The 13,687-nt window shown below is 35.2% G+C and overlaps 1 protein-coding gene across 1 annotated transcript in view; it reads right to left on the minus strand.

The window, feature by feature from the left end:
- The window catches only part of PRDM5 (PR/SET domain 5), an 82,843-nt gene that overhangs the window by 44,290 nt on the left and 24,866 nt on the right, over positions 1 to 13,687 (minus strand). The window contains exons 4-10 of the mRNA XM_061993343.1: positions 10,885 to 11,065; positions 10,061 to 10,235; positions 8,637 to 8,729; positions 8,233 to 8,354; positions 6,082 to 6,161; positions 1,567 to 1,651; positions 136 to 293 (exon numbers count right to left, since the gene is read on the minus strand). Of these exons, the coding sequence (XP_061849327.1) occupies positions 136 to 293; positions 1,567 to 1,651; positions 6,082 to 6,161; positions 8,233 to 8,354; positions 8,637 to 8,729; positions 10,061 to 10,235; positions 10,885 to 11,065 (894 nt within the window). The remainder of the gene's footprint in view (positions 1 to 135; positions 294 to 1,566; positions 1,652 to 6,081; positions 6,162 to 8,232; positions 8,355 to 8,636; positions 8,730 to 10,060; positions 10,236 to 10,884; positions 11,066 to 13,687) is intronic.

Consider the following 13,687-nt stretch of genomic DNA (forward strand, 5'->3'; position numbering starts at 1 on the left):
TACATTCTCAAATATTTGAATCCCATGTTTAAAGCACGTCAGAGCTTAATGATGAATCATTTAAAAGAAATTTTTTAAAAAATCTGAAAATCTGAGGCTGGCAGACCTGTAAACAACAATGGCAGAGTGCTTTACCTTCTTGTGATTCTTGTAAACATTTCTGTGGGCAAATCCCTTTCCACAAAGCTTGCATTTATAAGGTTTATCTTCACTGTGTATTATTTTGTGTGCAGTCACTTGATCAAGTCGTTTGAAGGACTTATTGCAAACCTCGCAGGTGTAGGGGCGTTTTTCTGCAGAAAATGAGTGGGGGACATTTAATCTCCTGTTTATACAGGGGGAGAAGATGAAAGGCAGAGACAGTCATCTCCTCAGAGAGATTTTTGCCATTAAGTCAACCCAATTAAGATTAAACCAATTAGAAAGACATCTAATGCCCTTTATGTTAGACAGTTAAAGTCATTTCACAAAAGATGAGCCATGGTGTATCTCAAGAAATTGGCACATTCTTTGCAATAATCATTTCTAAAACTAAATTCTGACTAATTAGCTTAAATCAAAAGAGAATGACTTCAAAGAGGAAAACTCTGTTTCCAGATTACAAATGTGAAAGAGGGCATGACAGTTTAAATGTTTTAAAACTTAATTAACAATATATATATTAGCTTCCAAAACCAAAAGTTCCTATGCAAAAAACCTTTATGCTTCAACTGGTGACTGCAACTTAACTACATTGACGCTCATTCAAAAGTGTCAAAAGAAAGCTAGGAGCCTCAGAGATATAGATTATGTCACAAGAAATGAGCTTTCGGTGTGGACTGATACAAAAAAAATAGTTCAATTATAAGTCTGTGCAGCTGTAAAAATCTGCATTTTGTAAAATGCTAATATATTTGACAGAACAATGTTCGTATTCTCATTGTGTTGGCTAATGTTTCTAATCACTGGTGAAAGACACAGAAATGCTAGATTGCAGTGATCAGAAATCCTGGCTGAGCCAATTGTCACATCAACAAAACCAGGGACAGGCCACTCCCTGCTCACATAGACCTGCTCTGGCAGAGGACAGGCACAAATGAAACATCCCTGTGTAGTCTATGAAATGGTGTGGAGTGTGAGATGCTTTCCTCTGACTGGAAACTATGGACACGTGAGTCTACTAATGAATATATTAAACAATCCTTCCCTTTTTCATCACAGATCTCTGACAACATACCTCAGCTTCCATCCTGTTCAACAAGAAATTTCAACCACCAGCTCTTCACCTCCTCTATAAGCCAAGCAGCAATCTTTTGCTTCATTCTAGCTAACCGACATCATATACCCCAGCTAACATGAAAAAACTGCTTGACAAAGCAGCAATAGGAACACAACTGCAGCACTACACTTGATTTTTGAAAGGTTTAGAAAGGATAGGTTAGACTTATTGGAACCTGAGATTTGTTTGAACAGCTCAGGACAACACAGTATTCAATAAGCCTTCTATCAGAAACGAATTCAGGTAAAATTCATTACATGCTAAGTACATATATGCATATACAGGTTTGTGTTGTTTTTGCACATTACCTGAATGTGTTATCATATGGCGTTTTAGCTGGTTAGCCGAAATAAATTTCTTGTCACATTCCTGACATTCAAAGATCTCATGGACCTGCAAAATGAATGTTTAATGACAGTTAAATGTGTTTCAAACAAGATCACACATCTTACACGTATAGACATTCTCCAACAACTATAACTGTTTCTTAGCCAGTAGCTATTCTCATGAATATTCTGATATTTCTCCCTTGCTAGTCCCTTGGTGAACAACAGTTATCTATGCAAAAATAAATGTTCAGACTTGCAAACAAGAAATTAACACTAAAACTATATTTAGAAACACAGTCTATGCGAATCTGCAATACCGGATCCATTTAAAATACCATTACTATAAAAGCATTAAGAAAACACATGCGGAATACCTTTTCAGAAAATTTGCTTCTAGTCAGTAAGACATAAGTAAAAATCATACAGCAACTACTTCATAATAGATGTAAGATTTTTTTTAAAGAAAGTACTATCCAACTCTTTCAGGACTGTTTCTCTTAAAAGCTTTTAGAGGGAAGACAGCGGAGAGGTAGCAGTGTCTCAGTGTCTAGTGCAGCAAGCATTAGCAGGATTTTTAACATCACAGCACATATCATCAAGGACTAAATGTCGGAAAAATGGAAGCAGAGGTTGAGAGCTGCAACTTTTGATAATTAATAAAAAACATTCACCTTCTGCTCTATATTACATTTGCCATCAGCAGCCTCTCCTCAACTTAATTACAGTGCAACTGAACATACATCTCAGGTTTTTGAAACTGCAGTGATCACATTTCATAAAGTTTTTTTGGCAAATTCTATAGAACTTCTGTAGGAGAATCTAGTAGCTAAAAATAACAATTATCAAAGGTTCAACACAATACTCTAATGAAAAATATTTTCAGACAGCAGCATAAAGAAGCTTAACAAAGACATCCGCTTTAACAAAAAAAACATGAAGAGATTCTCCATAAGTATTCTGCCTCACCATGTTTTTATACTGCTACTCACAAACTAACTTTACAGCAAATCAAACATTTTAATAAACTAAAAAGTAGTTGTGCCATTTCCTACAGTCTCTGCAAGCTTGGACACATTGGACACTCATGCTTAACAAAACACTCAAAAATAATCAGGTGGTAAGCACAAACGAAGATCATTCATTCTAAATATTCTGTTTACCCAGACACATTTCAAACAGGAATACAAAATCTATCAATCCACCCTTTCCCAAAAGATCTAAATTTTTAATTAGATTGTCGAATGAAGTTTAAATACATAAATCTGCAACCAAGTGCTATCAGAATCCTGTCAACACAATTATTTGAACTAACTCATAAGGTATCATTACACATATTTAATACATCAGAACCCAGATTGCGCTCTAATATTGCACAAGACTGCTCCAATGTTATACAAGTTTCTGATTTCAACTTATGAACATTAATAAACAGTCTCATTGAACACATTTGCATCAAAACAGAGACTTCAATGTGTGTGCATTAAAAAGCTACAGCTATCAAATATGCATTCTATAGCTGACACTCTTTAATCAACTCTTTATAAAAGAATCAGACACAGGCTTGGGTGCATGTGTTTTAAATAGCTGTAGCTATCAGTTCTTTAAAACGTAGCAAATAATTTTATGGATAGTGATATCCAAACAGATTTTCATTGTAATAAAACTTGTCAAGCAATATGGTCTGTGAGTACATAGGCTGTAATACCACAGACAAGTGCTCTTGCAAGCATTTGTTTGTATAATAAAATCAGCCTCATTAGGAGACAGTAACAGCTATCAACATAAACCTCTGTTAACATTAAGGTCAGAACATAGTTAAAATTGTTTCACAGCCACTTGAAGAGCTATGCCTTCAGATAACACTTGCTAAGTGCTATACAAAACACACTCCAAATAAAGCACCAAAACACTCAACATTTAGAAAGGAGAAATTAAATGCACAAATGCAACATGATGACCAACAGTTTATGTAACACCACTACAGAAAACATTAATGAATTCCAAACAAAATACGAATAACAAGATTGATGCTGCCATTAGAAATCACTGTCACACATCTATGAATAGATACATTTTCTGTATTAATAAACTCAGGGTGATCATTCCACTACTTGGCATTACCAAAGGCTCAACTAAGTATCACTGCTCTTCTTCTTGGGGTAGCTGACTTCAAGAAGTATATAGGAGAAAAAACAGAGTCCATATGAAGTGAATGCTTACTACAGGAAAAAGCAGTTCAGAAAAACAGGTGCCAGAAGAAAGATTGAGATAATTGTCTTTGTACAGTGTAGGAATTGCAAATGGAGTTCATAACAACTTTGCAATATGCTAATTGTTATCAAGAAGACAATGGTGAATTCTTCTTGGCATTCAGACAAGGCAAAGAGCAATTGACTCAATATGTTCAATCTAAAGAAGAAGATCTAAGTAGGACATCAGAAAAAACACGTGCTGGACTAATGAACACATTCAAAAAGGTTGACAGCATCGAGATGAAAATCAGCATATTATGAGACATCTACGGAGATGGTATAATTTTGTTTCCTGGAACTTTTCAGAAGATTCAGATAGTGCATATATAGGATAATTTAGGTACACACTTACTACCCTCTGCAAAATAGTTTAGGCTAGAAAATCTCCTGAGGTCTCTTCCAGCCCTACATTTCCTTGAATTTATTGAAATAAATTGAGAAAAAAAAGAAGAAAGAAAAAAACCAAAAAACATGCCACCAAAAAAGTCTCATAGTACAAGCAAGAGCCTGGAAAACAAGAAGGTAGAACTAAGGGATGGAAGATGATGACAAGAAGGTTTAATTCTGTGAATTAAAGAAGAAAGTGCTTATCTATAGATGTTTGAGGCACAAACAATTAATACAACATACAAAGCTAAAAATGGATTTAAATCAAGATGACATGAAACCTAAAGATCTGAATAAGCATGTCCGCAGAGAGTAAACAGACCTCCATCTCCTCTACAGTCATTTCTTTCACTTCTCTGTGCTTGTCAGATTTTTCTTCCTGTTGTCTTCATTTTTTTCATCTCCCATACTTTTATATTATCTATTTCTTATCATTGACAGGAAATGGGTGGGGGAAAAAAAATCTTTTCCTCCCTGTTTCACTTAGTATTTTCTTTACTGCTTTTATTGCCTGTCTAAATATTTTTGGTAATGTTGGTGATAGATCCCATTACGCTTCCTATGAAGACAAGTAATTCAAGCAAACAAGGCACAAGTCCTACATGCAATCTCCTTCACTATCTGGTGTAGGCATATGAATCTAGAGCAGTATCTATTTTCTGGGTATATTAGAAAAAGAATCAATCAAGAAGAGGAAATGAATTTTTATGCACAAAATCTTCATAGTCATTCTTAAGACGAATAAGTGCTCAACTGACCTACCATCAACGCTATTTGAAACGCTTGTTAGTGTATGTCATGGTGTCTGCACAGAATTACAACTACTGAAAGAAAACAAACATTTTCATGAAATGGATATACTGACAACAATATTTTCTGTTTTCAGGACCAACATAAGATCTGTAAAAATTCTAATTACATGTGGCGAGGAATATAATCATTTTGTTTGAGAAGTAACAAAGTATAGCCTTGTTTGACAAGAAATGCAGGGCATATTAATACAAGGAAGGAGAAAAACAAATAAAAAAGGAGGGGCCTCACCATTTCCTTTGCAACAACATATTTTAATTGATATAATCTATATCCTCATTGGATTCAGGTTATAGCCAGGGCATTATTAAAGACTTACAGTTAATCTGATAAACAGTACAATGTAGCATTTTGTAAAAATAGAATCTCCTGGGTTTTACTGATTTACCAAATTAATCTTGCAGAGACTTCCCTTGGGTATAATGGATCCAGAATCTCACATTTATAGCCCATTTGTATTTCTATATGAATCACTTTATTTGCAATAGGTGCTTTTCAAACTGTTAACCCCCCTCCTGTTGTGGTTATAGATCACGTGCACAAAGAAAAAGATATTAAAAATTTGGTTTTGAGTAAGAAATTTTTTACTGTTGCATTACTAAATTACAAGTAACACTCTTACTGACACGTCATAAAGTAATAAGAAAGACTTCTTGTATCTTGTACAAAAAAAACAAAGGCTCGTTAATCTATTTTATGGTTCAGATGTATCCTATCATTATATAACATGCTTTTACATTTAGCTTAGTGTTTAAGAAAGCTAAAGAGAAGCAGACAACTTTGACTTAATGCTGGAATACATAAACAAAATTAGCACAAACTTATTTGCATTTGGTTAAAGATGCATTAAAACTTTGGGAAGATTTCTGTTTTATCAGTTGTGATTACAAAAATAAATATCCACAATAAAATACATTGGGTTTGTAACCATTAAAAAGATTACCCAAAGGTTTGCATTACAGCAGCTTTCAAGAGATCTAAGTACCACAGTTTCAAATCTTAGTGAAGTCAAAGCCTGCTGTGAGTTAGCCTTCATCTTACTGACCTTTCGATGATCTTGAAGATTTGTTGCTGAGGAACATTTCTTATTGCACACTGAACACATCAGCCTCTTCCTAGAATTTCCTGAAACAGAAACAAAATACCACCAACATCTTAAAAAGGAAGTGCTAGGAAAGAATCAAAATATTTCCACTGAGTCTGTGACTTTTCACAGATCATTTGACTGACATAAGATTTTTACATTTGTATCCCATCTTCAAAGTGTTCCATATCAAGAGTTCTCTGTGGGTGTTCAAAAAACCAGTTACTGATGGAATGTAAATCAAGATAACTAGAACAATAAAGAAGAAAACCCTTCAGATAGACGTTATCACACATCACCAAGCCATTATGAAGAGCACAATTCACAAGAATAATTCACTTTATAACTCAACAGTTGATTTCTTCCAGAAGTCAATATAGGAGTTAGGGCAGCAATGACAAAAAAGATCACAAAGTGAAGTCAAAACCACTATTTTCCATTTTTCTTTATTCAGAAAGTATTTAGCATTCTACTATATAAAATAACATATCATTAATGGTCTTTAACCAAACAAGACAGGAAAATTTTATTTGTACCAGATTGTGAATACAAATCTCATCCAAAGTGTAAATCACAAAACAAGCTACAGGTCAGTTACTAAATGTATTTTCCTCCCATTTTCACAGTTGCTTTAAAAAGTGACAGAGCATTTTATTTGGTTTATGGATTATTTACCTTTTGAAATTCATTTCAATAACTCACAAAGCTATTTTATTACAAGGCAAAGCCACCACAAACCTAATTCTTTGTTTATAATTACATGCCCATGCAAGATATTTCCTAGCTTATGTGAAAAATGCTGATATTACATTTAACAGTTAAATAAAAAGACAAAATATGATGCAGAGGTAAGTACTACTTAATCAAACACAGAGAAAGTATGTCTCATAAATTAACTCATTTGATAGCTTCCAGCTCATCCGGTATCTTTCCTGATCCTGCTGTCCTAAAGAATTCGTATTATGTTGATCCTTACTACAGTGTACTCTGTCACTCAACTGGTTCAATACTTGAATTTGTACTGTAAAAAAAGTACATATCACATATGCATTTGCTGTTATAAAACTTAAAAGTATTTATACATACTGATAAACACATAAAAACAGGACTACACTTAGTACTTCAACTTACAAGAACATTAATGATACTTTTCCAGAAGAGAATATCATGATAGTGAATATGTGTCTATATCATTGCATAATGGGCATGACATACTACAATCCTTTCTACTTTATCTTGCCTCCAGGTAGCAAGGCAGTAGAATTCTAGAAGTGTCTTTCAACAGTAGTAGGTTATTTTCCTTCCTGCACTGACACCAGTGATTTCTGACTCCCAAGTGATAAAATAGAAGCTTTGCTCATTGTGCAGGTAGAAAATATCCTCCAGGTGTCTGCTCTCAGTCTTGTCTAGAGCAATCATTGAATAGAATTGTGGCGTTTCTATCCCCCTACCTAACTGACCAAAGCTAAGCCTAAACATAACAATGCTCAAGGATTAAAAAAATTCTTACTGAAAAAAGGAGATAAGGGATCTTTTCTAAGACTGATTATGGAAGGGTTTCTGAACTCCCTAACAGTTTGTCAGAAAAAAAAAAATTCCATGTAATGAAAAGGTCTTATAAAGCATCTCAGTGCTGTCATCAACTAAAGACTGTTTTCTTCACACTCCCGTATTCTGCTGTCCCCACACGTACTGATCTTCCATTGACATTGAGAGGACATGCAGAGAGAGCAGAATGCCAGAACTGAGATCTGTATTGTGGACTTGAGAGCAGTATTTTGCCCTTTCATGAAAACAGAATGAAGTTTGATTGAAAACTATTGATTCATGGTGCATAGATATAAAAACGTCAGGGTCTGACTGGACTAGTGGATTGTCTGGTCTGGCTTCCTGCACAACAGAGGCTATAGAATTTTATGCAACATCCTCATCAAGCCTAATCATTTGTGAAGCAGTTATTCTTGCAAGTAGTTACTCCTTAATTTTCCTTTTGCTACAAATGAATCAATTAAAAAAGAAACTGAGGACAATGTTTACTCTGATTTGCAAATTTAAAGCTAGGAACATATTAGAGGGTTTTTTTTCCCAAAGAAACATTAGACTTTTTCTTACCGTTGTGGACATTTTCCTTGTGTTTTTTCAGGGCATCCTTACTCTTAAACCTCTTCCCGCAGCTATCTGCCTTGCATATGAATCTGGCATCTCCTCTGCATGCCTCCTTGTGCTGCTCATAACTATATAGGATAACCAGTAAAATAAAAACAAACAAACAAACAAAAAAGCAACACATAAAGCAGTATTTACAGAAACCAGACACATAGTAAGTACTCTGAGCTTAACGCATGCGGCACTGCAGAGTTCCAAGGCCACTTCATGCATTACTTACAGCAAGTAGAAATGAAAGCATTTGACTTCTTTCACTGTTAGGATTCACATAAACTAAAAAGCTTCAAAGCTAACATGCAAAGGGAGGCCAGCAATGATATGACAGCGGTCCAGTAACTCAGACACAAAACCTCGATTCTGAGCTGAAGGAAGTATTGCAAACAGAGCACTGAAAACTTCTTGAAGAGTCTCCTGGGCTGATATTCTCTGTGCACTGAAGTACACTAAAGAAACGAAAAAAAAAAAAAAGAACCCACAAAATAAAAACAAAATAAGAGGAACATTCTACAACTTACATAGGCCAAAAATACATATACAGTTCTACAAATCTTTATGTAGGTGACTAATCTATTTTATATGTAAAGTCTCCAGAAATTTAGTGGGACTAACCAAACACCTAAACAGCAAGAGTCAGGATCATACTGCTATATCCTCACAGATTCATCTTACTTTGTATAATGTAAAAATTTACTTAATTACTTATGTATTATCACAAACACAACTTCCAATTTAGATTAGAAGGAAAAAAAACTAAGCTCAAGAGAAAATGTTTCATGTCCTCCAGAAAATATTTCTCTGCTACATAATTATTTCTTTTTTATTTATTTCCAAGAAGAAAACACAGAGCTCATGTAGAGCTGCCAGCTCTAGGAATGTTCACACGTAAGAAAGATCAATTTATTACAAAATCAAGGGAATGCTATGCAATATGAGTCTGCTTCTTTCCATTACGAAAGTTCAATTAAATGTAATTAAATGTATAAATATATAATAAAAAGATGTAGATTAAATTGCAAGAAAAATATCAACAAGACAAAAATCTCATGATTTTATAGAATCATGGACTCATAGAATGGTAGGGGTTAGAAGGGTTCTACAGAGATTACCTAGTTCAATCCCCCTGCAGAAGCAGGTTCACCTAGATAAGGTTGCATAGGAACGTGTCCAGGCTGGTCTTGAAGACCTCCAAGGAAGGAGACACCACATCCTCCCTGGGCAGCCTGTGCCAGGGCTCCCTCATCTGCACAGTAAAATAGTTTTTTCCGATGTATAATTGTAAGGTATGTGAGTTTAGTGAAAAATCTGTGTATTTACACTATGAAGGACACTAAAGATGTGCTCTTAAATCTCAGGTCTTTCATCACCTAAATATTTAATTAAGGAAACGTGAAGCACTGGCTTTTTTTTCTTTTTTTATTTTTGTACATCTAGATCACCATTTACCTTCTTTTAAATCTTACTTCAATCCTTTAATGATATCCACAGCTAAAAATCACATCTCCTAAACTACTAAATAGTTGACTCATGGAGACCGATAGTTTTGCACCAAAAAGCACCTCTGATCTGGTCTACAGTGTATGATTTTAAAACAATTCAAATTGAAGTCTCCAACAAATATAAGAAATTAACATATTAAAAGACTAATGTAAAAGACAAGGATACAAATATATAAGCATAAAAACTAAAGCTTAAGTTATAATTAAGCCAAGAAAAATAAATGATTGAAAAAAAATTATTCAAGTGATCCCTGAAAAACTCTCATGTTTGTACTCACTGTCTTTGCAGAGCTTGTTTAACGGGGAATTTCTTTCCACAATTTCGGCACTTAAATTCCTTTTCCTCACTGGGCTTTTGGTGCAAAGTTTGAAGATGTTCAGCTAGAATCTCCTGACTGGCAAAACTAGATTCACAGTTTGGGCATGCATGGTCCTCTTTACAGATGAGGGGATCTGTTGGCAGCAAAATCAGTGAAGGAATAGTTTACAGGGAATATTTTGGTTACATTAAAAGAGACTATCTGCCAGAAACAGATTATGCAAAATGGCATCACAAAATTCACAAAAGACATCATCTCTGAATGGATTATGATCAGCATTATTGAAAATAAAGGCAAAGTATTATGTTAGGTGTGACTTAGGCTGTTATCCTAAATGAATCATCCAGCTTGTCTGTACTTTGATGACGACACTGAGAATTCACCATACAGTTCAGGACACTTAACCTTTTCTTAAACATCTTAACTTAGGAAAAGGTTTCTTTCTCTCCCACCTAAGGAAGAGGGAAACTACACTCCTTAGAGAAAAAACTATCTCTCGTAAAACTGTCAGGTGAAATCAACCCTATTTTAGTTCAAACATTAACAGTAATTTCTCATGACATTTAGGTTCATTCATTTGCTCAGTAATTCACAGGACTGGCTGCCTTTTACTAGGCAAAGAAAAGAACCTGAACTCAAATCAAAATGATGAGATAAAAATCATACAAGAGCACAAACTAAACCTGGGGAATCTTCCAGCCTCCAAGTCCTACACACTTAGTGTTCTCTTTCTTACTACTTTTAAGGTCTCCAAAGTTACCTTATTTTTACCTATTGCTCACCTGCAATTTTTTCACCAACTGGTTGCACTTCCTTATTGTTGCCACTATCTTCATCTTCCTGGATAACAGTTACTTCTTCTTCCTCCTCCTCTTCTTCCATATCACTGTCCAAGTACCCAATCAGAAGTTCTGTGTCTGTTTCAATATCTTCCACAGCCAGATAGAAAATATTTTCCCCTTCCTATTGCAAACAGTAAGTAGGAGCAATGAGTAGTTATGTCAGAAAAAGTAAAATCTGGAGACATGTATAAGACCATGAACTAATTTTAGGTATGGAACTAGGGAAAGGCTGGCTCCATTCCTCAGAGAGTACAACACTGGAACGGCCTTTCTAAGATTTCTTTCCCAGGGTAGCTACATGGATAGAGTGCCCTGGTATTCTGCAATATTCCACGTGAAGGTGGTACTAAAGTCCACCTCGCCTGCCACATTCTACCTGACAAGGACTTCAGAGTTTGAAGATTAAACATTTGAGTATCATAAAAATAACAAAATTTAAATATCCAACACAGCATTAGCTCAGGTTCCTGTTGGCTGCATTAACTACAAACCACCATGTTTAGACAATGTAGCATGTTTAGATAATTATATTCTCTCTCTCTTCCCCCTTAAGATTCCAGGCCTCCTCAGTGAACAGCTTTTCAATCCTGCTCAGTCACTTGCAGTACCAAGTTAGCAGGCACATCTGTAAAAGGCACTTTAAACCACTAGATCAAAACCCATCCTGGTTTAAATCAGTATAGATGAGCAGATAAACAGAAGGCCAAAGATCCAGCCCAGATTCTGTATGAGAGGACACATTACACAACAACAGGCTCCAAAATCTCTACAATAAATAAACAATTCTCCAAATAGATAAATAAGCTAACAACTTTGGTCCTTGACAATATTTAATTAAACTGAGGCTGGCACAGGTGACAGTGAGGTAGAAAACTACAGCAAAACCAGCTGTCTCCTAAAGTGATAGAGTTGCCTTTTTTTTTCTTTTGCCACATATCAACCAATCACTTTAGATATTACGCAAAGCACCAAAGGAGACTCATTTTTATGCAATGAAGACTTAAAAGTTCTATCATAAATCTTAAAGCTTAGTTAATTGAAAGTTATCCAGAAAAGTTAATTGAAGCTTCTTTACACTACAGCTAGTCATGTATCTTGAAACAAGCTTCCTAGCACAAGGACAAGATAATGATTTTTAATTCTTTTAATATACTAAGATTAATTTAAACTGTCAACAGGGATGTAGTATTCCTCAAGCTTTAGAAGGTCTGTTATATATTACACAATATAATTACACAAGAGCAAAACCTATTTAATTCAATAGACCCGATATAGCCACTGCTTTCAAGGACGCACAACTTTCCTGTCCTTATCTCAACAACAGCATTTGAAAACAAAACAAATTATGCATTCTTTTTTTGCAAGACATAATCTGCAGTCCAGATATTTATCAGTATGAGAGCCTAACCTTTGCATATATCTAGAAGTTGTGCTTTTTTCATTTGCCTCTCTCAAGTTGCAGAGATCTTTAATTTACTACAGTCTAAACTCAAAACAAATCATGCACTGAGACACTTGACATGAAGGAAAGTAGAAGGTCTTTTTACACTCAGTCTCCAGTTAGGATAAAAACACTGGGATAAACCTCCAATAAAACACTCTTTAGGATAATCTTGTTCTAAAAGCAAGGCAATCTTACAAATAGAAACGCATACCTATAACTGGCTTGCCAAAAAAAAAAACTTTAAAAAAAATAAGGAAAAGCTGTGTGTCCCAGGCAAAAACAAAGTTTCAAACTCACTAATGAAAAAACAAAGAGTAAACCTTTCAATTAGATCACATGACACTTCTTACACCACACAGTAAATCTGGAAGAACAACAACCAGAACTAATTATTCAGGTTAGCTATAATATATAACCTAGACCAAGTACATTAATCTCAGCAACCAAGCTGTTATCAATACTGCTGCATCTTCTCCATCTCTTCACTTCCTTTATGTACATCTGGGGATTAATTTATAGCTCTGTATCTAAAACCATCCTTATTCTTTCCCATTTGTGTACTTTTGGTTAGTATAAAGGTTCACAGAAGTACTAAGGACTCTCAATGATTCAGTGCTCTTGGTTGCATTTGTATTGAAAATAAATTAGCTTGGGTAACAGCCCAAACTCATTTCTCCTCCAAGGCTAATTTTCTTGGCTTTTCCAGCCAAACAAATGTTAACAGTCAGGTATTCAGAGTGCTAATTAATCCAGATATACCCACACCATGGTAGCTCCTCCAGGCAGCATTTTCAGTGAAACCAATGGAAGTTATCCAGAAACCACAAAGTACTTTAAGTATCTCTCTCCACTGACAGCACCTGCATGAAGCACGTTTATCTACATGCATGCAGACACAGACACAGTGAATGTAGTAAGAAAACTTTTGTCTCATTTTAATATTCCTCGCGTTTCTAAGAATATATCTGCAGTTGTTCTACCTGCTCATCATCTTAGGCTATGCTGGCTGTTTTGCAAAAAACCTCACCTGCAGGCCACAATGATCTTTGAGAGAAAACTGCATGTGATGGTCTTGATGGCATCACAATCTCCTTTCACATTCTTCCTGGCTTATTATTCCACTTAGCTTCTTTCATCCCTTGCCTTGACTGTCCTCTTTTAAGCTATGAGCCACACTGACCTGCCCAGCAAATAGTTTTCTTTTGCTCCACTACAGTCACCTCTCCCACTCAGATTTTTGGCTTTCTATAGTTACACACCTTCACGCATGCATAAGGGGAGGCCGAGAGGGAAGAAGCA

This window comes from Colius striatus, chromosome 3 (genome assembly GCF_028858725.1).
Source record: "Colius striatus isolate bColStr4 chromosome 3, bColStr4.1.hap1, whole genome shotgun sequence".
Lineage (NCBI taxonomy): Eukaryota > Metazoa > Chordata > Aves > Coliiformes > Coliidae > Colius > Colius striatus.